Source organism: Astatotilapia calliptera, chromosome 7 (assembly GCF_964374335.1).
Source record: "Astatotilapia calliptera chromosome 7, fAstCal68.1, whole genome shotgun sequence".
Lineage (NCBI taxonomy): Eukaryota > Metazoa > Chordata > Actinopteri > Cichliformes > Cichlidae > Astatotilapia > Astatotilapia calliptera.
In genome coordinates, this window is record NC_137428.1 from 65,658,663 (window position 1) to 65,682,287 (window position 23,625).

The 23,625-nt window shown below is 39.8% G+C and overlaps 1 protein-coding gene across 2 annotated transcripts in view; it reads left to right on the plus strand.

Moving 5' to 3' along the window:
* The window catches only part of btbd11b (BTB (POZ) domain containing 11b), a 70,101-nt gene extending 46,933 nt beyond the window's left edge, over positions 1 to 23,168 (plus strand). Inside the window, exons 3-17 of one of the 2 annotated variants that reach the window (XM_026176556.2) lie at positions 6,132 to 6,336; positions 10,066 to 10,218; positions 10,467 to 10,632; positions 11,361 to 11,450; positions 13,385 to 13,486; positions 15,158 to 15,251; positions 15,563 to 15,698; positions 16,732 to 16,952; positions 17,043 to 17,221; positions 18,662 to 18,767; positions 20,687 to 20,789; positions 21,249 to 21,330; positions 21,457 to 21,525; positions 21,648 to 21,761; positions 21,877 to 23,168. In XM_026176556.2, coding sequence (XP_026032341.1) covers positions 6,132 to 6,336; positions 10,066 to 10,218; positions 10,467 to 10,632; positions 11,361 to 11,450; positions 13,385 to 13,486; positions 15,158 to 15,251; positions 15,563 to 15,698; positions 16,732 to 16,952; positions 17,043 to 17,221; positions 18,662 to 18,767; positions 20,687 to 20,789; positions 21,249 to 21,330; positions 21,457 to 21,525; positions 21,648 to 21,761; positions 21,877 to 22,086 — 2,030 coding nt within the window. In that variant the 3' untranslated portion in view covers positions 22,087 to 23,168. The remainder of the gene's footprint in view (positions 1 to 6,131; positions 6,337 to 10,065; positions 10,219 to 10,466; positions 10,633 to 11,360; positions 11,451 to 13,384; positions 13,487 to 15,157; positions 15,252 to 15,562; positions 15,699 to 16,731; positions 16,953 to 17,042; positions 17,222 to 18,661; positions 18,768 to 20,686; positions 20,790 to 21,248; positions 21,331 to 21,456; positions 21,526 to 21,647; positions 21,762 to 21,876) is intronic. The other variant, XM_026176557.2, reaches the window with a different exon arrangement.
* The last annotated feature ends 457 nt before the right edge of the window (positions 23,169 to 23,625 follow it).

The following is a 23,625-nucleotide window of genomic DNA, read 5'->3' on the forward strand; positions in this document are numbered from 1 at the left end:
GTACAACAGTGAGTGTCTACAGCCATCTGTAAAACACGGTGTTTCTGTCATGGTTTAGGTTGCATTGCAACCAGTAAAGTTTTCAATCTTGTCTAAACTGATGCATTTAAAAAATACCATAAGATTTTGATCCACCATGCAATACTATACGGAAAGCATCTGATTGGCAGCAACCTTATTTCTCAGCATGGCAATGATCCCAGACATAGTACCAATGCATTAAAAACATGCCTGGATAGAAAAACACACTGTAACACTAGTGAAGCAGCGTGGGATCATCTTGAGAATGGAACAAAAAGTAGCCAACGTTCTATGAAGAGCTTTCAATGTCCTTTAAGAATCCTGGAGAAACATTCCTGAAGACTGCCTAAAGAAAAGACAAGAAAGCTTGCCTGAGAGAGTTCAGACTGTTAAGGAATAACAGTTTTCAAGTTGTTAGAATTGCACAAACTGCATTATATGTGTATTTCCATGTATGTTTGCACACTTTTCAATAATCACTGCGCCAACTTCCCTACTTGCACAAAGAAATGAAAGAAATTTACACACTACTGTATCTTACTCTTATTCTTTTTAGTGAAGGTGTTCAGCTCTGGAAAATCTTCACATTCCAGCTAGATGACATTATCATCTAATGTGATAATCTGATGTTTGATAGAGCAGGAATATTGTCCCGCTCTATCAGTAAATCACTATATTATAATCTGACCGCAAGTGTGCTTATTTAAATAAATGTGTGGGAGTTACACTGTCAATGGGAGCAATCCTAATGAACCACAGCCATTCATTAAAATAAATGATTTTAGCTTATAAGTTTGACAAGTCCTCCAAAAGTTAATTGAATGCATGTCCACTTACAATGTACTCATTATTTAAAGAATAATGGGCGTCATAATGCTGTCTGCGTACGCTTATACAACATGAAGTCATTTACATAAGCCTTAGTTGTCAGTTTTCTCTCATTGTAATAGGTTTTCAGCATTACATACTGGTTGTATTTGACATTTTTGTCTTTGCTCACAAAAATTGGACAATATGCTATAGAACTCAAACAAGGTCCAATATAAAGCTTTCATAACAGTTTCTACTTTGGGTTCTGTTTTAAGGGGAAACTTTACAACAAATGATAATGGCGCTTGAAGACATCTGCAAGCTGTGCTGCGAACCACTGAATACACAGCGGCACATATTCCCATTTGATTTGATCAGATATAATCACAGAATCGGGATGTTCCTTTTCAAGTGCTGAACAGTTGCGTCTTTAGTTGCAGCTCTGCAAGAAAGAAAGGACAGCAGTGTCAAGAAGAATAATGGTGCATACGCTGAAAAAAGCACAGATTGTGTCCTAATGTGCATGACAAAAAATTTAAAAATAAATCAATCCCCAAGCCAAATAATGTGGGAAGGGTCTGTTTCTGTTGCTATAGCATCAGCGTACTAAGAAAAGACTCAGAAAGTATTTTCTGTATATCCAGCGTAAATATTTATCATCACAATAAAAACTGAGACAGTTCTCTTCACTGCATGCTGTTCCGACTGCAGGGCAGCTTCAGTGATGAGCCACATCGCAGGGCCTCTGTCCGTGTTGTATTGATGAGGTCAAGCAAGGACTTGTACTGTTATGTTGACACTGCAAACACACTGTGAGACAACAGAGCCGCTCATGTCTAATAGGACAGCTTAGTCCAGTGGTAATGTTATCAGCTCTGGAGAGCAATTCTGTAAATAACTAGAGGATTAGCAGCCAGTCGCTCAGCTCAAGCTGAAACAAAATGAATAACTGTGAAAAGCAGCAGTGATTGCACTGTCAGGCTGTCACAAAGTCAATTTTTTTGAAAGAGACTAAGATATGAATGAAGGAGTAAAAGATTAAAAGGTTAGGGGGAAAGAACAGTAAGAGTTTCTGAAACCAGTTTCCTGGAATAAACCAACCTTGGCTCTTCCAGCACAGTAAAAATATGAATCCTGCAGTGTGAGTTTTTCACACTGGCATTTAGACTCAATTTAAGAGGTTTCTCGCTGATTTACCTCTTTGTATTTCCTCATCTCTTCTAGCAAAAGGCCATATTAGCATATCTGAAATGATGGCTCCACAAATGCTGCAGTTATTAGGACTATGGGTGTGTCATGATCACTCAGTCATGCTGTCCTACTTCAGATATTTTCCACATATTGCTGTGTGTGTTGCTAAATCTGAACTAGTCTTTTCACAGAAGTGGCAATGGATGAAGGATACGTGTCCGTGGAAACTCTTTACTCTTTACAGTACACAAAGAGCAGACGTATGTTTTCTGTGCAAACTGCTTAAACATAAATTTGAAAGAATTAGTTTAATATACTGGGAAATATACAAGAGTTACGTGAGCCAAGCTTGTCCGTGGTATTTAAGCTAGATTAAGGTAACAGTGTGCTGTCGGTTGCTTCAAAGACCATTTTTTCTCTTTGAATTTTACTATATGAAACATTACACTTCCTTCCATAAATCAGTTTTAATAATAAACTGAATCAATCCTAAAGCCTCAAGGTTGTCAAATTCTCCCTAAGTGAGTTCCCCATTTTTTTAAGAAGTCAGCCTGAATCTCTCCATCTTTTCTGTCTTTTTGCTGAATGCCATTAATTTGGAAATAATGAGACTGACAGCCAGACCAATTAACAAACTGTTGGAGTTGTTTCCAGAATGCTAACTAATATGATGCTGTGTAGAAAAGAGTTATCCAATCAGTATTTGAGCAAATACTTTGCCTTATTAGACCACATAGTGCAAAATGCAAACATGTGAAATTTCTCCAGCACCAAGCTGTTTTATTTTAATTTATTTTGTAACTTGTGTAAAGGTCAAGCTGTCTTACAGTTTTCCAAAATTCATTAACTCAAGTAATTTCAATAGTATCCTTCAGTGGTGTTTAAAAATGACTATATATAAACCATACCATCAATTTTATATATACTAAACACAATTTAGAAACAGAGAAACAAGAGTGAAGCAGTCACAGATTACCTCTATTCTGTCTCTAGTTTTATATGTCACTAAAATAATAATGCCTGTATTATCCATTCATGTTTCAAAGCTAGCCTTAATTTCCTTTGTCGGTACTCAGTCCTTTATTATTAGTTAATGTCGCTGATTAAAAAAACATGCTTCAAATGTCATTATTCATTATTATTATTAGACTTTTGTCTCATCTCTTTCTGTATGTCTTTACTCTAAGTCGAGCGTGATTGTTTTTCTATTCTCCACCAAGAACTTACAGCAGTGAAAATGTCTTGATTTTCTCATTTATCTCCTCTGGGGTTGTGTTTTTTTTGGGGGGGTTTTGCCACATTCCAAATAAAACAGCAAGTTAATTATTTTTTTGTGGTTTTCTTTGCACAAAGTGTTAAAAGTGTTTTGCTCTGTGGTCAGCTCAACCCTTGGAATTATGTCTTTACGGCCTCGATGCTAAATGATATCAAATGAGGTTAATAAGTGTCTGTGTGATGGTTCAGCTCTTGTTCACCATTTCTCTCAAAGCTATTCTATATCTACAACTATGTATGTCAAACCTCTGCATATATATTTCCTTCTTTACTAAAAATTCTCAAGTCCTCTAACAGCAAGAAATGTTACTTTCGGATTTTGTCCAAACTAACCTGACTAGATTGAAAGATGGCAGAGTTCAGACTCACACAGATTACTGCAGGGACACTGTGTGCTGTGATGGCCCCTCAAAAGTAAAGCAGAGGTAGTTAAAGAGTAGAAGTTCCACTCACGACTACACTAACAGACAGTTTGTGCCCTCCATGCTATCCGCTATGGGTGGCAGAGAGTGCCTGAGAGTTCTGGATGTTGTGAAATGGACAAAACTAATAGCAAAAGAATAGCTTAGCATCTTGTTGAGGCAAGATGGCCACAGGCGGCTGTTATAATCACGACGTAGTGGCAAATAACTGAAGCACAGAACGTGTGATGATGGCAGCAGCTGCACAGCGAGAATTTCTACATTTAGTCTGTTCCTTCCCATTCCATGCAAGGCCACCTGGGTTGGCTGGCAGACTGTTTACTTAGCCTAGCAGGGCGAAGGACACTGTCTCAGCTGAACTCTGGACACGCACATACATAGGGTCACAGGGTAAGATGGCGCCGCCATTGCGTGCAATAGGTCGGCAGCCTTATGAAATTTCCCCTCATGGGACTAATAAAGGTATATCAATTCAGTTCAATTCAATACATTTATCTCGCTCACTGTTGAACATTACACTGCCTTCAGATTCTGCAGTAATGAGCAGGGTGCTTGTTATGTGGGTCCTGCATTGCTGTTTACTGACCTTAAGCCAGCTCTCATAAAACCCCTTCTAATTTAAACCAGTGCCATTATACTCTGTAAACTGGTCGATTTGTGTGATTTTGCTATTCGAGGATGGTTATAAAGCTCTGAAAACATGGAGAGCATGACCCCACTGCTAAAAGGTAATTACTGAGAACCTGAGAAGCAGGATCTGCTGTGTGTGTCCTCCACCTCTCCTCTTCTTGTTGGTATAAAGAATTAATCACCAAGGATGAGGTATTGATTAAAAGCTTGGATCTTGTAATTAAAAGTCTATTGACATTTTAGCTTATTAAACTGTCGCACTTCTGAATGACCTTCCAAAGAGAAATCTTACCACTTTGTGCTGCACCTACACCTGCTACAGTGATCTCACGTGAAGCTGCACTACTGTTGGACTTTTTCAGCTTTGAAATAATCTACATTCTTAACCTCGTGAGCCTTCTCAGCCAGGAAAGGAAATGTCACAGAGCAGCATAAATAAGACATGAAAACTGCCTGCTGCTGACCACCTTGGCTCCCTTACTGAACTTCAAAGGGAACTGTTACCAGCTTATCTGTATTCCCATTGGTACAATTAAGAGAAAGAAGGAGTAACAGAGAGTAACTGGAACAGCAAAGCTTAAGCTAAAAGTCTACAAGAGGTGGTCATTCCTGGCATAATTTTCCCTGCTCATTGAATCACAACATGATTTCTCTATCAGTGCAGCGCCACTGTTCCCAAAGGACAGTTGATTGTTTTATTGCATGAATGCTCCTCCCTCATTCAGGCATCCTTTTCACACTTGCCTCTCACATTGTCAAGGCTAAATGGAGTCTTGGCAAGCGCCAAATAGCGCAATTTTGATGCTAAACAAACCCTTTTGTGTATGAGAATGGCTGTTTGTTCCCTCTCTGTATCGAATAGTCACACATACAATATATTCCATTGGAAACAGGGAACCAAGTGTCATCATGCTCTATTGCTTTTGTGCCTTCAACATTATCAAACTGGCCAGGACAATATGTCACAGTGTGTCTTTCTTTCCTTCTTTTTTTTAAGAGCGACCCTGCTTCACAATTTCATCACATTTTCTCATCACGCGGTGGGTCTAGACAGGAAGGGAGAAGCGACGGTAACCTGACAGCATTCAGCAAAATGGGATTTGAGTCCAGCTGTAATAAAACAGGGTTGTTTTTCAAGTAAGCATTCAATAACTAACCAACCACAGTCACATGAAAGAATTGGGCTGTCTGTTAAAGAAACTTCTAGGCCAGCTCTTGATTTCTGATTAACTGAATTTGCTCTACAAAAAGGCCATCTGTCTGGTCCCCACGGCATAAAAAGCTGGCTTGAACATACTTTTCCAAGAACTATTTACTTTTTTTCTAAACCAGCTAGGAGAACGTTCAGATTTTTATTAGCAAAACCCTCTCGAGTTTGGAGTTTTGAAGCCCAACTGGATGACCTTAAAGTACTGACAAATTATGCAGGGGAAATAGCTTGGAGTAGCTATGTTTATCCATAAATATTCATTCTTCATCCATTGCAGTCCTGGGCATGCTTTTTCTCTCGCTCTCCTCCTGTGAGCTGCACAGAAAGAACTGGGATGAACCCTGTCTTTTTCCTGATTGTGGTGCATGGAAACTCTCGATTTCCCCTGACAGAGTGAGCTCCAAGGGGGCTGGGAGGAATAAAGATAATTCCCAGATGTCTTTTTAAAGGCCATGTGCTTAAAATATTTCGGTCTCATCTCTCTCATCTACTGAGTGAACCCGTGAATTCGTTTCTCACTGTCTGTGTTCCTTTTGTGTTTTCCTGTTTGTATTGTCTGTGTATGTGTGTAGGTGACTTGGTGTCACGGGCTATGCACCACCTACAGCCACTGTATATGAAGAACCACAGCAATGGGACACCAATGCACCAGAAAAGCGGCGTGATACTCTGGGCGCCGGAAGCTATCTACACGCTGTGCTACTTCATGCACTGCCCTCAGATGGAGTGGGAAAACCCCAACGTTGAACCCTCCAAGGTTACCTTACAAACCGAGAGGTTAGAAGCAAACACGCAAAATAAAGGAAATGCACGTCCACATTTCTCATCAGCAACACTCAGCAGTAAAAGAAAAAAGTCAGAGTAACAGAGCGTCACTGCATCTGGCGGCTCACGGAGCCAGTGAACCACAACAGTTAGTCTGCTTTTCTTATTCGCACTTGTTTTCCTATATTTTTTAAAAAGAAAAGAAACGTCTAAACATGTCTTTAAAGCGTCAAAACACACAAAGCCTTTACCTACGGGAAGGTTTACAAGCTGTTTACTAGATTTGTACCTCATGAATTAGCAGACAGCATAGATTTTATAGAACAAGAGGGTTATAACTGAACTGATTTCACCTTTTGGTTTGTGGGCTACCATTTTAAAGTCATATTGTTTGTATGATAACTGGCAAGAAAAGAAACCAGCACCACACAGATGGTTGAGAGCTCCTGCCAGACTACAGAGCACCAGAAATGCTGAGTTCCCCCACCTGTCACCCAAAGCATCACAATATTGGTAAATTATAGGAAATTCCTCCACTTCATTGAGTCATGAAAGGGAAACTTTCTTCTGCTTTTGTTCATTTCTGTCCGTGGCTGTTTAAGGGACTGCAGTTTTTTACACTTGACATTAGATTTATTTTTGAGCCCTGCGATCGACGCTTTATCAAGATGAAAACTGAGTGAATGTTTATCTTACCTTCATCAGAAGGACATATACAAAATTCTCCTCGATACCTGTAAAGGTTGTCAGCTTAATTTGAAAATCTATGTGCTATAACAAACTATGGAACTGAGATTCAGTTTCAGTCATCCTGCATCAAGACCTGAAAAGCAAGTCAGGTGAGCAGCACAATGTTAAGCCTTTATTTGTCTACCAAAAAATAAAGCACTACATTATGGAGGTAAAACAGGAAACAGGAAAGCACATAAATATTGCAATTTATTAGTTTAGTAGTAATAATAAAGGCACACCACAAGTCACTGGGACAAAAAGTGGAAACTGCCTTTGGTTAGACACAATCAAAGCTTCTGCATGTCTCTTCCTCCTCCTCCTCACCTTATAACACAGTCCAGTGGTGATGCTGCTTCTGCAGAGATCATTCTGCTGCAACTGTACACCTCTGCTGACTGTTTTTTTTTCTTTATTATTGTATTTCTGGCTCTCTGTGCTAAGCCGTGAAATGGCAGACCAGATGTTTTCCTCTGGAAGGAAAGTACAGTGAATTGTCAACGTCTTGGCTACTTGAGCGAGCCCTCTGGGTGACCTGAGTCGTGGAAGGAAGGGGCAGTTGGAGCAGCCGTGAACAGACTTGCATTGAGAATTACCACCACTGCCCTATTGGGAATTTATATTCAGGAAGCTGTGGGACTCTGACGGTGACACATGTGGCATGAAAATTAGGCAGTGTTTCCATAGTGTTTGGATACATGTTCCCACAGTGTTCACTTTCTTTGCCACTTCTACTCATGAAACATTTATTCGCTGTATGTTCAGTATTTCCTCTGCTTTGGTAGAAACCTCTGTGGAATACAGAGCTGACAGTTGAGCCTGAGCAGTCCAGACTTTCATCACCTGTCGTGGAGCAATTTATCAGTTAATGTGTGTCCCAGATATCCCACTTATGTCTGCTTTAGCTCCACCGTTTGTAACCAACATCATATTTAGCGCATGTTATTATATATTTTTTTAGGTCATTTTAAATCCAATTCTGGACCCAACATTAAGGAAATCCCTCTGATTTCAACTGTTTCCTTGCAGAATGTCTGCACTTTTAAAGAGCACTGCATGGAAACAGGGCGACCTTGAACTGCTTGTGAACCAAAGTTTCCATTGGGCTTGAGAAGGAATGCATTGGCATTATACGTTCCCTGACTCTTGATTAGGTGTTGTGCAGAGCTTTAATGAAGTCTGCAGAAGTAATAATGTCACGTGGCTGTAGGTCAGGCTCCTTTGAAGTGAGTAAAATACAAACACAAGGGTTTGCATTTCTTAGCATATCAAACTAATATTGAGTGACCCTCCTGTCAGCTTAAAGTAGCAGAGATGAGAGAGTTGTGCAATCAGCGTGTGTCAAGGGCAGCCCAGCCATTAAGACATCCTTTGTAAAGCGACATACTGATTAATAAATCCGCAAAGAGCACACAAACACAAACACATAACCAGCTTCTGGATTTGGCAACAGTCAAATAATCTGTCTGAGTTTTTTTAAAGAAACTAAACAAATTGCTACTACTGTCGTCCAAATGCTGTTATAAAATTAAAATGATACATGGTTTAAAAAGTAAATATCAGTTTGTTTAAAAACATTTTTGTTTGCATTCCAATAGCGTGTGTCAGACTTTTGTCCTATTATATTACATAATAAGGTCTTGAAAAGTCATTGTTCTTCTGTAGTTATAAAGCACATGGGTGTGTCATTATGTTTTGCATTACCAACTCACTTAAGATTGCTTTTGTATCAGTCAGTCACAAAGGTGAACACACATATTGTATATGTATTTCCATTCATATGGATTCCATATGGCTGTTGTAAACACTGATGCAGGATGAGTGGAGGAGAGAAGGCCAGAGGTAGAGGTTTTGAATTCTTCTATTTTACATAATTAAAACCAGAACACGGCTTCAGGGATTAACGATGGGCATCTCTTGTTATTACTGACATTTTATACGCTGAGCAATCAGGCTGTTATAGATGAAAATGATTGCCACATGTATTGATAATAAAAAAAAGTTACAGGCTTTGGGTGATGGTGGAATAATAATACGACCTCGCCTGAGGTTTTCTCTGTGCTGTTTACTGATTACATGCAAAGAGGACAACTTTAATAAAGGTGAGCTCAATATAAACTGAAGCATTTGTGGTCCTGGCGCTGGGTTTTGATTCTCTTTTCTCAGCTGTGGTCAACATGGAGCATGAAGGAGCTAGACTCATTTGAAATGAATCTAATTACATAAGCCCAGATGATATGTAGTAAACATAGCTTGTTTGAGAGCCCATGGGGGGTTTGCCTGGTTGGTAATGCAACCTAGATTGTTTGCTCTGTGCAAATACAGCTTTAAACGCCTGTGTGCTCTCTCAGTCTTCTCTGTCAGAGAACAGGATGTATGATGTATAATGGTTGTTACCTGCTGCCGTCTGAACGCCGCAGTACTGTACATTTCCAAGGAAGCAAACACACGATCAGTTTACCTTAACTGATAATGATCTTTTATAATTACTGAAATACGTTACACGGAGCATTATAGGAAAACATGAGGAGGAACTGCAGTACTTGATCTTGTGAAGTGAAAATGATGACACATGTAATTCCTGGCAGCATTATGACATCACGATTCTTTTAAAGGCATATAAGTCTTATAATGCATCATCCCCAATTTGCAGTGCATTGTGTTGGTTTATATGGTGCATTGTGGCATATGGGTTTATGTTCTATTAAACAATAAGCAACAGCGGGGCAGTATTTTATGGTATTATGACAGACTTTAGATCATTAAACAAGAGCAGAGCAGATTAAAATGATCATTTTCTTTCAGTTATATGGTCTACAACCTCTCTACATCTAAACACCTCTTTTATGTTCTGATTTAGGGTCTTCAAAGTGAGTTAATCTTTTTCTCAATAATTAACAGTGGCAACAAAATAACATGCAAATTCCGTTTTAGTGAAATGCCTGCGCACACCAAGTGCGACTTCACTGTGTTTATGGTGGCAACTACGTGTGCTTCTACCTCCCTCTATAGGCCATTTCTGATCTTGCCGCCTCTGATGGAGTGGGTGCGTGTAGCTGTGGTTCACACCGAGCACAGACGCAGCTTCACTGTGGACAGCGATGATGTGCGGCAGGCTGCCAGGCTGCTGCTGCCTGGAGTGGACTGTGAGCCCCGCCAGCTTCGGTAGGCCCGGGAGTGAGTGGGCTTGCGCTTGAGCTGCAGAACATGTGTGCAGGCAACTTCTTTATCTGAACCCACAAAAAGCATACACGCATACATGTCAATTATGCATGCAGGGAAAGATGTGCGTGTTTCACGTCCTCCCTGTAGTGTCAAGAAATAAAGCCTGCAAGGTGTTTAGGGAAAACACTGCACGTAGCAAACAGTAATACTTGTCAGCTTGCACTCACTTTGTGTGCTATGCTTTTCAGAACGGATGACTGCTTCTGTGCCTCAAGGAAACTGGATGCTGCCTCTTCTGAGGCAAAGTTCCTGCAGGATTTGGGCTTCCGCATGCTCAGCTGTGGACGCACAGACCTGGTAAAGCAGGCTGTCAACCTGCTAGGGCCGGATGGTATCAACAGCATGAGTGAGCAGGTTAGAAACACAGTCAACATATTTAATAATGCATATACCGGCACATTTGTTCTCATGAACACATGAACACACACACACAGCCTGTGGAAGTGTTTATTTTGTTTGTTTTGTAAACTGAGGTTCCTCCGCTTCTGAGCACAGTGCTGACTCTTGAGCTAAAAGGCAGTTATGCATATTAAATCTTATTTTGACATATATTTTCCTGCATTAGAGCTCTGCACTATATCATGACTTCCACCTCAAGTACAATAAATCATCAGGGGAATACTGCAAGTGTAGCTCCTGATTTTCCTTGGGAAAATCAACATTCAGTTCAGGGCTGAGCTTAGCAGAAGCTTTCACATACAGAGCGCTGTACTGCATGTGTCCGTCAGACAGCCTCAGGTAGTGTCCCAGATGGCCCAGAGGAGATCTTAATTCATGTGGTATCCTTTAAAATGTTCATCAGAAGCAGAATATCGCTGCCATCGAACTCTACCCTGAATTTGAGCTGTCGAGAAGACAAGCAGACCAAGCATTAAGCCTTGTTCTGTAGCTAAAAACAAATGGTATAACTCAAGTTCACATTACTCAGTGGGGGGATAAGAAACATGACATTCCCTGAGAAAAGTGCTTGAAAATGGTGTCCTGAAGCGAATTTTTAGGATTTGGTTATGCCATTGAGTGTTTCGAGAAAATGAAAGATTAAATCGCAGCTGCTTTGGTTCTCTGTGCATCTACTTGTGTAGGGTATGACCCCGCTGATGTACGCTTGTGTCCGTGGAGACGAAGCCATGGTGCAGATGCTGCTGGATGCAGGAGCAGATATTAACAGCGAGGTCAGTGGTTAAAAAGAAAGAAAGAAAACGTTTATGTCTGCTGTTCTGCTTTTGGCATTGAGCAGAAGTCAGCAGAACTGAACCAGGCTGCTTTGATTAGAGAAATATCGTTTACCTTTTTTGTATTATAAGATTGAGCTGCTGAGTATAACTGAAGTCTCTTTGTCAGACATTAGCACTCTTTATGCCCATTTTATATGTAGACAATTTAAATTAATAGTACTGAAATAACGGTACACATTAATGTAACAAATGTATTTGTATTCTTATTTTTCCTTTAAATTGGAGAAAACCAAACATGTCATCCGTCATTTCCTCTCGTTTTCTCCCATGTGTCGTGCAGCTAAATGTACAAGAGGTGAAGATCATGAGGCACTCACTGCTGTGCTCTTATACGCTGAAATCTATTTGCATGTCAGCAGTTAGAGTGTGAAACGTGACACAGAGGTTTCCTGCTGACTCATTCTTTTCTATGTCCGGGAAAAAATAGAGATCAGCTGACTTAAAGCAAGCAGGATTCCTCACAGAGTCTGCAGAGAATCGTGACGGCATCCTTTGACTCTGCGCAGACATGAGCGAGGTCATTCGGTTGAGGTCTCATGATCCTGATCTCCGTTAGTCACTTCAGCAACAACATGTCCCATCAGCTATTGTGTCAGAGTTGATTTGCAGCCCACTGCATTCATGACAGCTGGCCAAAGCACAAAGCACTGTCAACGACTAAAACCTAAAGACCCACTTTAATATTCATTTCAGGCATGTGTATTTCCATTTTTAGAAATGTATTATGTATGAATTTTGTTTCAAAATGTATCGTGTACTTTCATTGCATGAATCGGGTACCAATGATAAATAGGAAATGACATCAGAAAAAAAAAGACCCTGTGGACTAATACTACAGGTTCCAGTAGTGGGAAAAGTTTAAGTGAACTAATAATTTTCCGATCCAAAATGATCCATAATTACTTACTAATTATGGAATATTGAATAAGCCAAAATAGCAAATGGGAACTTTGGGATGATCTCCCCAAACTCAGAGGATGGTGTTCTCGAGGGACATGTAGAAGATAAGGGTTATGTCCCCAAAGTGCTGACAGGTGGACTCATGTAAGGATGAAGGACCTGTCATACTTAAGGGGAATTTCCATAATGCTTGCCTATATAGTCTACATTGACTTCAGTGTTGGTTCAAGTGCTATTACCTTGTGCTCTTGACACTTATTATGTAAGATTGCTCCAACAGAGAATCTCTTCTCAGTCTGACATAGACTGTAGCTCTTGCAGAGGAAAACCTTGGCCAGCTTACACAATATACAGTAACTACATTAAGTAATAAAAAATACTATTATTGTTTCATTGCACTTCACATGCCCCCCTCATGTGTATTTCGCCTGTATACTCTTCTGTATTCAGCTGGTACCTGATTCATACAACAACATGACACTATTAAGTACCAATTCATAAAATCTAATGGACATCCCAGCCTCGTTTTCTCCCAGAGCAGTCTAAGTAAAAACATGTCCCTTTGTGCTTTGTTCATGCTCCTGTGTCTCGTGTATGTCACATTTTTAGTTTTTAAACCTGGCCAACGAGCTGAGCCTGGGAGAGGTCAATTCAGAGCGCTGTCAGAAAAAGCCAAAGCAGAGGGTGAAAAGTGAGGGTGGAACCATTAGGACAAGGCCTAACTAGACAGATCAATTCATCGTGTTCATTAGGAGGCAAACACAGTGGCGGGATGTCCTCTGCAGCCCCATGATTCCTGGTTAATTACTCTAGTTTCTCCTGTAGAGCTTGCTCTCTCCCCTTCTCCCCTCCCTTCAGCTGCTTGTCTTGTGCCTCGTAGGCCATGCAGTAGATTTAATGGCTTCGTATCTCTCTCCCTCACCTTTGTCCCTCCTACCTACCCAACCCACCTACCTGTGTCCCTTCCCCAGGTGCCAAACTCAGTGCACAAGCACCCCTCAGTCTTTCCCGAAACACGGCAGGCGACGCCCCTCACTTTCGCTGTGTTACACGGACATGTGCCTGTGGTGCAGGTAGTGACATTCTTTCTCACCTGTGATTCTCTCATCGTGACCTTTTGTTGTGCTTCAGCTCATGGTTGGTCATCATTGCCATTTCTGTCATCAAAGCTTCTCAGTGGTGATGATGACTGCTCTCCACTAAGAGTTTTCTCCTCTCTCTCTCTCTTTCTCTCTTTATTTTCCATTTGTGAAAATGACCTAGTTGCTAAATATATACAACATGAGCTTTACACATTTAAAGAGGGCAATTGTGCAGCCATGCTTTAGGTCAGCACATGGCTACCTCCAGTCAATTTGCACTTTTGAGCAAATGGATCAAACTGAGTTTAGCAAGTGGAAAATGGAAACACAGCAGCCTAATTGTTATCGAACTCATTTAACTATTTCTGTTTGCCCTCTGAGGGATCTGATTTTGAATCATTAAAGTCCAGCGGAAAATGTTTTGGTAGTGCTACAGTTTGGTCTTTGAGGGCATCAGAAAACTGAAACCCTGAAGTTAAAAAAGAGTCAATTTAGTGTAAAGTCATAGAAAGTATTACCATTAAAATGTAACAAATTCATGAAATATCTTTCATTAAGGAGATGGTCTAGATCATTATCTCATTAAAAATAAATAAATAAATGAACAATTTTAATGAAATTGATTTATTATCATCAAATATCCTGCAGTCAGTGTCATTTTAAGTCTTCTGTTTATTTCTGATAGGATCTGTTTATATGAAGAACTTGAAGAGCAGTTTACTTTCGCTGAAAATAAGTCTTCCTAGAAGTATAGTACAGGTGAATTATCTGAATGTTGATAAAGTAAAGTTAAACTGGACTGGCCTGAAAGGGTCCTGAATGTAGGCTGGTTCAATTCTTATTATAATCATACACATCTTAAAATGGCTAGAAATATAACAGGCAACCTGCACATTTCTGTGTGTTCTCTGGTTTTTGGGGAAGAGGTACTGAAAGACACTTGAAGAGTGCCTCAAAGAACCTATAACAGCATCCCATAAGTGTATGTGCCAGGCGCTAAATCTTTCAAGCCTTCAGAGCTTGCTAAAGCAGAATTTGGGCCGACAGTAACAGATTTTGCTGCAGCAGCCAGGTTTCTTTTATATCGCTGAAACAGCCTACATACGGTAAAGTTAGGAACATGTCTTTAGGTGTGGAAACATTGTCTGTATGTATTTAAAATATTCAAGAAAAAAGGATTCAGTTCCTGGATTGTCTGTAATTGAGTTTTTCCAGCTTTTTTGGTTATAGTTTCGCTTCCTATTACATTTATATATATATATATATATATATATATATATATATATATATATATATATATATATATATATATATATATATATATTTGTACAATTTTGTAATGTGAAAATAAAGAAACTAATGGAAAATTAGCAACCTTTAACATGCAGACAAAAAGAAAACTAAGCTTAAAGTTGGCCAAAATTGACGATCATACATTTGACTTTCATCTATTTAGTTTATTTCTCCAAAAGTAGCACTTCTGTTTTAAAGAGGTAAAATAATAGGCAGTGTTTTAAACTAGCCAGTTTTAAACTAACCATCCTGACATCAAATTAGACTCATTAGCAAATGACTCTTCCTCTCCCCCTCACTCTGCTCTCTTGTCTTCTTCTTTGTCTCTCTCTCTTTGTCAATCATGCTCACCTGCATCCTCACCTGCAGCTGCTGCTGGATGCCAAAGCCAACGTGGAAGGCTCCCTGCAGGATGGGATGGAGAACTACACGGAGACACCGCTGCAGCTGGCTGCTGCTGCAGGTACTAAGACACAGCAGGACTCCCATCTTCCTGCCCAACTGTATCACACCATGCTGTCAGCAGCAGCTGGCCATCTATACTCAGCTGATAACAACACCTGAGTGTCAGCATGATCAGTGGCTGAATTACAAGTTTAGAAGCTTGCTTCTCCTGGGGGCTGGAAGAATAAAGACAAATAGAGCCATGAATGTGGAACAAATGATGAAACGTGTGCTTCTCTCTCATCTTTCTCTCGGTCTCATTTTCGTTTAATCTTATTATTTCCGTGTGTGTGTGCGTGTTTAACTGAGCCAGTCATTTTTCATGTGCAGGTAACTTTGAGCTGGTGAGTTTGCTGCTGGAGCGAGGCGCTGACCCCATGGTGGGAACTATGTACCGCAATGGAATTTCTACTGCACCACAAGGCGATATGAACTCCTATAGCCTGGCAGCAGCACATGGGCACAGGTAGGTGACGAATGCATTCATGTTCCCTTCAACAGCAAACATACAAGCACTGTGTACTGTGTACTCTTATTTATGTACAAACACAACTTCCTTAGAGGACGTCTGTAAAATTAGCACCACAGGTCTTCAGTTTCCTGCATGAGTAACCTCCTGTTGTCTTTCTGTTGTTTTCAAAGTATTGTTAAGACTTAAAACTCTCCAAAACTATTTTAAAAGTTTGGCTTAACAAAATGGCAAAACTGACAGGGTTACACTGCAAACAGTGTACTCTGTACAATACTGTATTGTCTTTTAATAATCGATCCAGAATAGTTTCTGTTAGTACTTTGCTTTACGAGCTTATCTGTATAAACGGTCTCTGTTTTTGTGTCTTTGTCTTTCTTGCTGCCAGTAAGCAAAAATTGTAATTAGCAGAGAATTTTCCATTTGAATGATATGTTTCCACTTCATTTTGTGTCAAATTATGTGGTTGTTCTTGCAAAGTAGGTGGAAATCATTCTGAAATATAGACCTGTAAAATATAGCATTATGTCAAAACCAGCAGTTTTTTTGTTTGTTTTTGGTTTTTGCTAGTTATTTTTCAGGCTAGACAGCTGTATTTTTGGATTTTAAAACTAAAAGCATCTTTATTTATATTTTGCATGAAATTGTATAAAAGCCCATGTGTGTAATTGCTGTTTACCACTGAATATAGTATACTTTACATGCCACAAATATAAAGCTCTTTGTATAAACCCTCTGGGTTTTTGTTTCTTCTTATGGACTCGTTCTCCCATTCATCAAAATGCAGCTATTTCCATTGATTTATTTTAACTTGCCAGCAGACTACAACAGTAACGACCCCCAATTACTATCATATCATGTTTAAGTCCTTCCATTTAAATAAAAAAATCTAGCCCACTTCTGATTCAGGGCCGTAGATGCAAACTTATTTTTGGTAAAAAAAAATCAGTCAAATAGAGTCCTGAAATCCGTTCAGTCTAATCTCAGTTTTTTTCTCTGCTTTTGTTCTTTTGCCTTTTTTGATTTGTAGAAATGTGTTTCGCAAGCTGTTGTCCCACACAGAGAAAGGGAAAGGAGATGTCTTGTCATTGGAAGAGATTCTCGCAGAAGGCTCAGAGCTGGAAGGCAGAAGCATGTCTCAGATGGATCTGATCAGAACTGGAAAAGCCAAACTTAAAGCTCTGAAGGAAGCCATGTACCACAGTGCTGAACATGGGCATGTAGACATCACCATAGATATACGGAGTCTTGGTGGGTTTTCTGGAAATGCATGCATGCGACTTCTACAGTATCTTATATTGTATGAAATGTATTTCATATTGGTGTACTTGTGAAACTTAGGAGTCCCATGGACTTTGCACACTTGGCTGGAGTCTCTGCGCACATGTTTCCATCAGCACCGCCGACCTCTGATCCAGGGTCTTCTGAAAGAGTTCAGCTGCATTGAGGAAGAGGAGTACACCGAGGAGCTCATTACGCATGGCCTGCCTCTTATGTTCCAGATCCTCAGAGCCAGCAAGGTACTGCCCTGTGTGTGTTTCCTGTTAACATAAAACACAGGCAAGTGTCACGACATATTGGATCATTACCGTAAAAGTAAGAACATTTTCTTCAGAGCTACACTTTAGTCTCCATCCTCTTAAGTGTCTGCTCTTCACTAAACCACAGTCATGTCCTCCTCTTTTTTTGTAGTAATGCTATTACATAGTCAGGTCATTAGCTTCACGGTGACCGACAGAGCCCCAGTGGCTTACTCAATATCTATTACGTAAAATGATAATGATTTCTGATAGACGCCCGTTCCTCTCTGTTGCAGTTTATCATATTAGGCCCTCGTCTCATTACTTCAGCTTAGGATCCCTTGGTAGGCAATGTTAGAGTTCACCCAGCTCATTGTTGTCCTTGTTCTGGCACTCATCTTAGCTTTGTCTGCTGTGACTTAATCTTGATAATGCCCTGATGGCATGATAGGTTAGCTGTCATTGCTGATATGAGAAAAAAACACTGCACAGTTTCAGAGTGTGAGTGTGCATACACTCATATAACTGAAATACACAAGCAGAGCCACAGAGACTCACGTGCATGGGTCTGATACCAGCAGCATACCTCTCTCACATGCACACACGCACATACTCATATACTCGTACACTCCAAACATGCTATGCTTCGCTGGATTGCTGCAGTGTCAGTCCTTGTTTCTGTCTTGGTTGATGTATGGCTCGGGCCACTGGCCCTCATCTCTGAGAGAGGCTCTGCTTGCATCACCTTGAGGTCCACAGACATCAAGGTACAGGCCGTTTGTCTTTTCTGTACCAGACACTCTGTTGCCATGTTCCTCTGAAGCATTCATTCAGCCTCTTAGTGTTTAGTTCATTTTAGATAACGTTGATTAAATGTATATCTGTATATCTCTCTTGTCAGCATAGAAAATTTTGAAGACAATGCAGAAATACTTATTTGTTAGAAGTTTGTTGCATTCAAGCAGGATGACTGCACACATGAGGCTTGTGCTGTAGCATGCCTTACCTTCACTTTGCCTCTGCACACACACAAGTGAAAAGTTTAGAAGGGTAAGAAAATCTCCTGTCTTTTCCTCTTAATCTCACTCCTACAGTAGCTCAGCCTGTCGCTGTATTTCCCACCACAGCAACCTCTAAGGACGTGTGGGTGTGAAAAATAAGTCTGATATCTATCTGATCCCCTTGTAATGTGTGAAATATCCATAAATACAAGTTTTACTGGAACGACTGCTTGAATGAAGTGGATGCTAAGCCTGGTAAGGCTGCAGAAGTTTAACCTCTCTTGGTATTTGCGTCGGGGCTGTTTGTGTGGGAGAGGCGCGCCGTGCAGTATGTGCTTATGCTCTTACATAACATAGACTCCTGGATGCTGGCTTAGCATGATGCATCCAAGGTGAGCTCTGCTTACCCTCTTCTGTCACTCTGTCTGTGTTTTGTCAGAATGAAGTGATCAGCCAGCAGTTGGCTGCGATCTTCACTCAGTGTTACGGCCCTTACCCCATCCCCAAACTGGCAGAGATCAAGAAGAAGCAGTCATCACGTTTGGGTGAGCATATTTCTTCATCATTTCATTTAATTATTAAAGTGTATTCACATACATACAGGCACGCAGCAGGAGCATCAGAATCATTTGTCTTGTCTTTTTTAGTCTGCCCTTACTAGTAAATGCAGATTAGAAAGTGTGCACGACACCATCTAGTGTTCAGAAACTGGAATAGAACTTTTCAGGTCAAAATTCCGAGCTGCAGAATTTTAGAGTTCATAAACTCCAACTTCTTCAAAATTCTGCAGCTCGGGTCATAACTTGCACTCCGTTAAGTGCTCATATTACCGCAGTTCTTCAGCAGCTTCACTGTTTGCCCATAGAAGCCAGGATAAACTTTAAAATCTTACTTCTCACGTTCAAATGTATCCATAAATCTGCTCCTTCATATTTGTGTGACCTGCTCCATATCGCCACTGTTTCCCGCCCTCTCAGATCATCATCTGCTATTCATCTTACCGTTCCGTCCTCACACCTTATTACCAGAGATGGGCAATAATGCGTTACTGTAATCCGATTACTTTTTTCAAGTAACGAGTAAAGTAAGTGATTACTATGGCAAAAAACGGTAATTAGATTACCGTTACTTTCCCGTAGGAACGCTGCGTTACTAAAACCATGATTTTTTTGCGAGAATGCCTCATGACAGTGACGTAAGCGAGTGCGACGCTCGTGACAACAGCTGTGTGCAGATCAACAATGGATCATATATCGAGTGCGGGAGAGAGTATGAGCGTGCAGCATTTAAAGCGTGGAAGTACTGACCTTACTTTGAGTTTGATTCCATAAAAAGTGACAAAAACATTAGTGTCCCTTGTGCGTGGGAAAAAAACTTCTTTTTACAGCGAAAAAAAACCCCTAAACTTCCGAGCAAGCACCGAGTAGCTACGACGTAATGGGAAACTCACAGAGAAACTCGCAGATTCTTCCACTGACCGCTGCGGCACACCTGCACCAGGGTAACCCTCCGCCTACCCTACTCCTGCTTTACAGGTGAAAATAGAGCAACAGGACCGCTGAGTCTTTGACTTTATTTATTTTCTGCTGTGTTTTACTTGCATCTATTTGAAAGACTGAGTGTAAACACACACACACAAAAAAAAATTATGTGCTGGAATGTGCAGAAAATAGGTTTAAAAGGTTTAAAACAAATTTCTTCAAGTCAGAGAATGTTGCATATAATTACATTTTTTGCTTGATGCATAAAGTTAAAAGATTAAAACTAATAAAACAAGTTTTAAAAAGAGACTTTTCCATTTGATTACATTTTGTATGATGGATTATGTAGAAAAAGTAGAATTGGGCTGAAAGATCTATCGCTTTATCACCTATTCAGGTTGTAAATCGTGTTTTTAAAAAAGTAACTAAGTAACTAAGTAATTAATTACTTTTGAAAATAAGTAATCAGTAAAGTAACGGGATTACTTTTTTGGGGAAGTAATCAGTAATTAGTTACTGATTACTTTTTTCAAGTAACTTGACCAACACTGCTTATTACTATGGGGAACAGAGCTTTCAGTCGCTCTGCTCCCCGGCTCTGGAACTCTCTTCCTCCTGCACTAAGAAATATTGACTCCCTCTCCGTATTTAAGACACAGCTCAAAACACATCTGTTTAAACTGGCTTATTCGCTTTAATGCTGATTTTATCTGTTGTCACCCTCTGTTTTGTAATTTTAACTTATTTTATGTATTTTATGACTACTGTTCCTTTTATCAATTGTGTTTTTTGTAAGGTGACCTTGGGTTTCTGAAAGGCGCCCTCAAACAAAATGTATTATTATTATTATTATTATTAATACAATCAACTGCATGGAGCTGAACTGGGTGTAGAACGAGTGACAAGGCTAGGTTGAACACTCCATTTGCTCTTTTTATGAAAATCAGAAAAACATAAAGTTTTTCTGGTCATGTGTCTTTCAGATCCCCACTTCCTGAACAATAAAGAAATGTCTGATGTGACCTTTTTGGTGGAGGGGAAACCTTTTTACGCCCACAAAGTTCTGCTTTTCACAGCTTCCAACAGGTATTTAAACCTCTGCCTTTAAAATGCACATGTTGAATGTTTACACAGTATATTTTGTAACCCTAAGGTCCTGCTAAATACGATTACCCCAACTCTGACTTGTTTTTAATATAGCAAAATACTTTTGATTTAATGTGTTTGTGAGTTCTGATGTTTTGAACTTTATCAGGTGAATCTCTAGTCTTTTTTTCTTCTTCTGTAATCTTGAAGGGATTTTTAACTCTATTTTATTTTATTTATTTATACCAAAGTAGGGTATAAGTAAAGGCACATAAGGCAAATTACAATATTATAGAAAGAAGTAATAGAATGGCAGTTAATTTGGTCTCCACTCTTGTGTATTCTCCCTGCTGTTGTATGTTAGTAGTGTTTATTTCCATTCAGTGAGTTCTTAAAACATGACCAAGTTAACCAACCCGTGATATTTCTCTCCTTTTGTCTCTTTATCATTCTCTACAGATTCAAAACTCTTCTAGCTAACAGACCATGTGGTGAAAACACATGCATTGAAATCAGCAATGTCAAATTTCAAATATTTCAGGTAGTGTTATTATGTTTTGATAAGGCAGACATTGTAAGTAAATGTTAGTCACATGTTCCTTTAAATATATATGTTGTGTTTTCTTTTCTATGTGCACTCTGTAAATTATGGATCTTATCTTATCAGCTTGTCATGCAGTATCTGTACTGTGGAGGGACAGAAGCTCTGCACATCAGGAACACTGATGTTATGGAGGTTAGATCATTAGTGTCTTGAGTAACGGATCATAAACATGTCTATCATCATTTCTTTTTAGTTAAATAAAAAAACTACAATTTGAACTTGAATTTTGAGTTGTTTTGTTGTTGTTTTTTCAGCTTCTGTCAGCAGCAAAGTTTTTCCAGTTGGAGGCGCTGCAAAGGCATTGTGAGATTATCTGCTCTAAGAACATCAACACAGACACTTGTGTTGAGATCTACAATCACACCAAGGTAAAAAATTAATACTGTGCTGTGAAGCATTTTGCGGTGTTGCAGTGGTGCTCAAGTGACGTAAAATCAGTGATATTCTGAAAAAGTTGATATATATATTCTCCCTGTCCTTCAGTTTCTCGATGCTCCAGATCTAGCATCCTATATAGAGGGTTACTTTCTGAAGAATATGGTAATCCTGATTGAGTTGGAGCCCTTCAAACAGCTGCTGTATGACGCACCACCCGACAGCCCCGGCTGTGACATCCTGCGAGACTTGGAGAAAACCTTAGCTATTCGCATCCAGTCCATCCACCTGTCCTCCTCCAAGGGATCAATTGTCTGAACTTCTGAGTTTCCTAAACCCAGAAACTAAGAAGATTTAGCAGAGAGCAATCAGAACTGTGACATTATATTTATATGCATCTGAGCGATGAATGATTTCGAGGTGAAATCAGGTGTCGTGATCTTGCTCTCCATGACGCTCATCAGTTGCTAAAATGCTTCTTGTTAGCACAGATGGTTAACACGTCTGTCTGTCTGTTTGCCTTGTTGATACATGTCTACTAACATGACATTCATACGATAGCTGTACAGTATTATGCCACAACTTGCCAATAACATATATGACTGTAACTGTGTCCCTTATTCAGCAAAAATCTATCAGCTAAGTAGTGTTACACTCTGTTACATGTCAAACTGATCAGGATCAGCTGAGGCTACAGAAACTCAGAGGAGAACATTCAACCGATGTAATGAGGTAATAAACAACATCAGCATAATGTGATAAGCCATCAGTTTATCCCTGGATATGAGGAAGGAAGTTCAGCCTCACGTTTTTATTTGCCTACACATGTGGCCCCTGTACAGACAAGTTCATTTGTATATTTGTCAGTCACTTACTGTAGACCTGAGATGATTAATCCCTAAAGCCAAACAAGACAACCAGCTGTAATGTGACTGAAGCACGTGACTTTAGGCAACTTGGTGGGAAAGAGGACTTGTTCTTTTACCGTAACTCTGTAAATATTGTTCATAAAAACAGAGCTATTGATAATGTAAGTTAATGTATATATCCACAGATGTTTTCTCATGTGTCTTACTGTTACTGTATTGCTGTAAAAACAAAAAGCTCATCTTTTAAATATCTATGCTTAAATGTTGCATGTCAGAGGAGTGACTTGTTTTTATGTTTGAACTGTTGGACGATTACATTGAGGACCTGTTTCCACACTACCTTCGTCCTCAGCATGGGTCACTATAAATGTGTTGTGGTCACATGGTGTCATCATTGTGTGTGCAAGAGGCTTTGGGTCTGTTTAGTCCTAAAACTGAGAACGTTACGATATCAAATGTTCTCCAAGGATTGTGAAACCGCATTACTTGTATGTGTGTGATCTTTCCTCTATAAAGATTAATATCTATGTATTTGCTTTCAGATTTATTTGATGTGGTCTCTGGCCTAAAAATCTGAGCATGGGGACATCTATAATTCTGTCAGATGTAAAATTTAAAGGTTCCCCTGTTAGTATTTTGTTCTCCACGCCTAGAAGGTTAGATCGCAGCTGGTAGGCAGTTTAATGTGGCATCACAAACACATGTGCAAATAAATGAAAAGACACACACAAAACATGTTAATTCCTCACAACACGCTTAATTCATGGAGTCTCTCAGCTGACTGTAAAATGTAAATTAATGTTCATACACTGCATGCAGTGCACTACACCTTGGAAAATTTGTAACTGTTAAAAAAAAGACAACATTTCAGGGTCACATTCCAATCAGCCTAATATACTTGTCTTTGGATTATGGGAGGAAACATTGAGAATCATAAAGTCAAAGGGAGAACATGCAAACTGCACGCAGGAAAGGCCACAGGACTTCA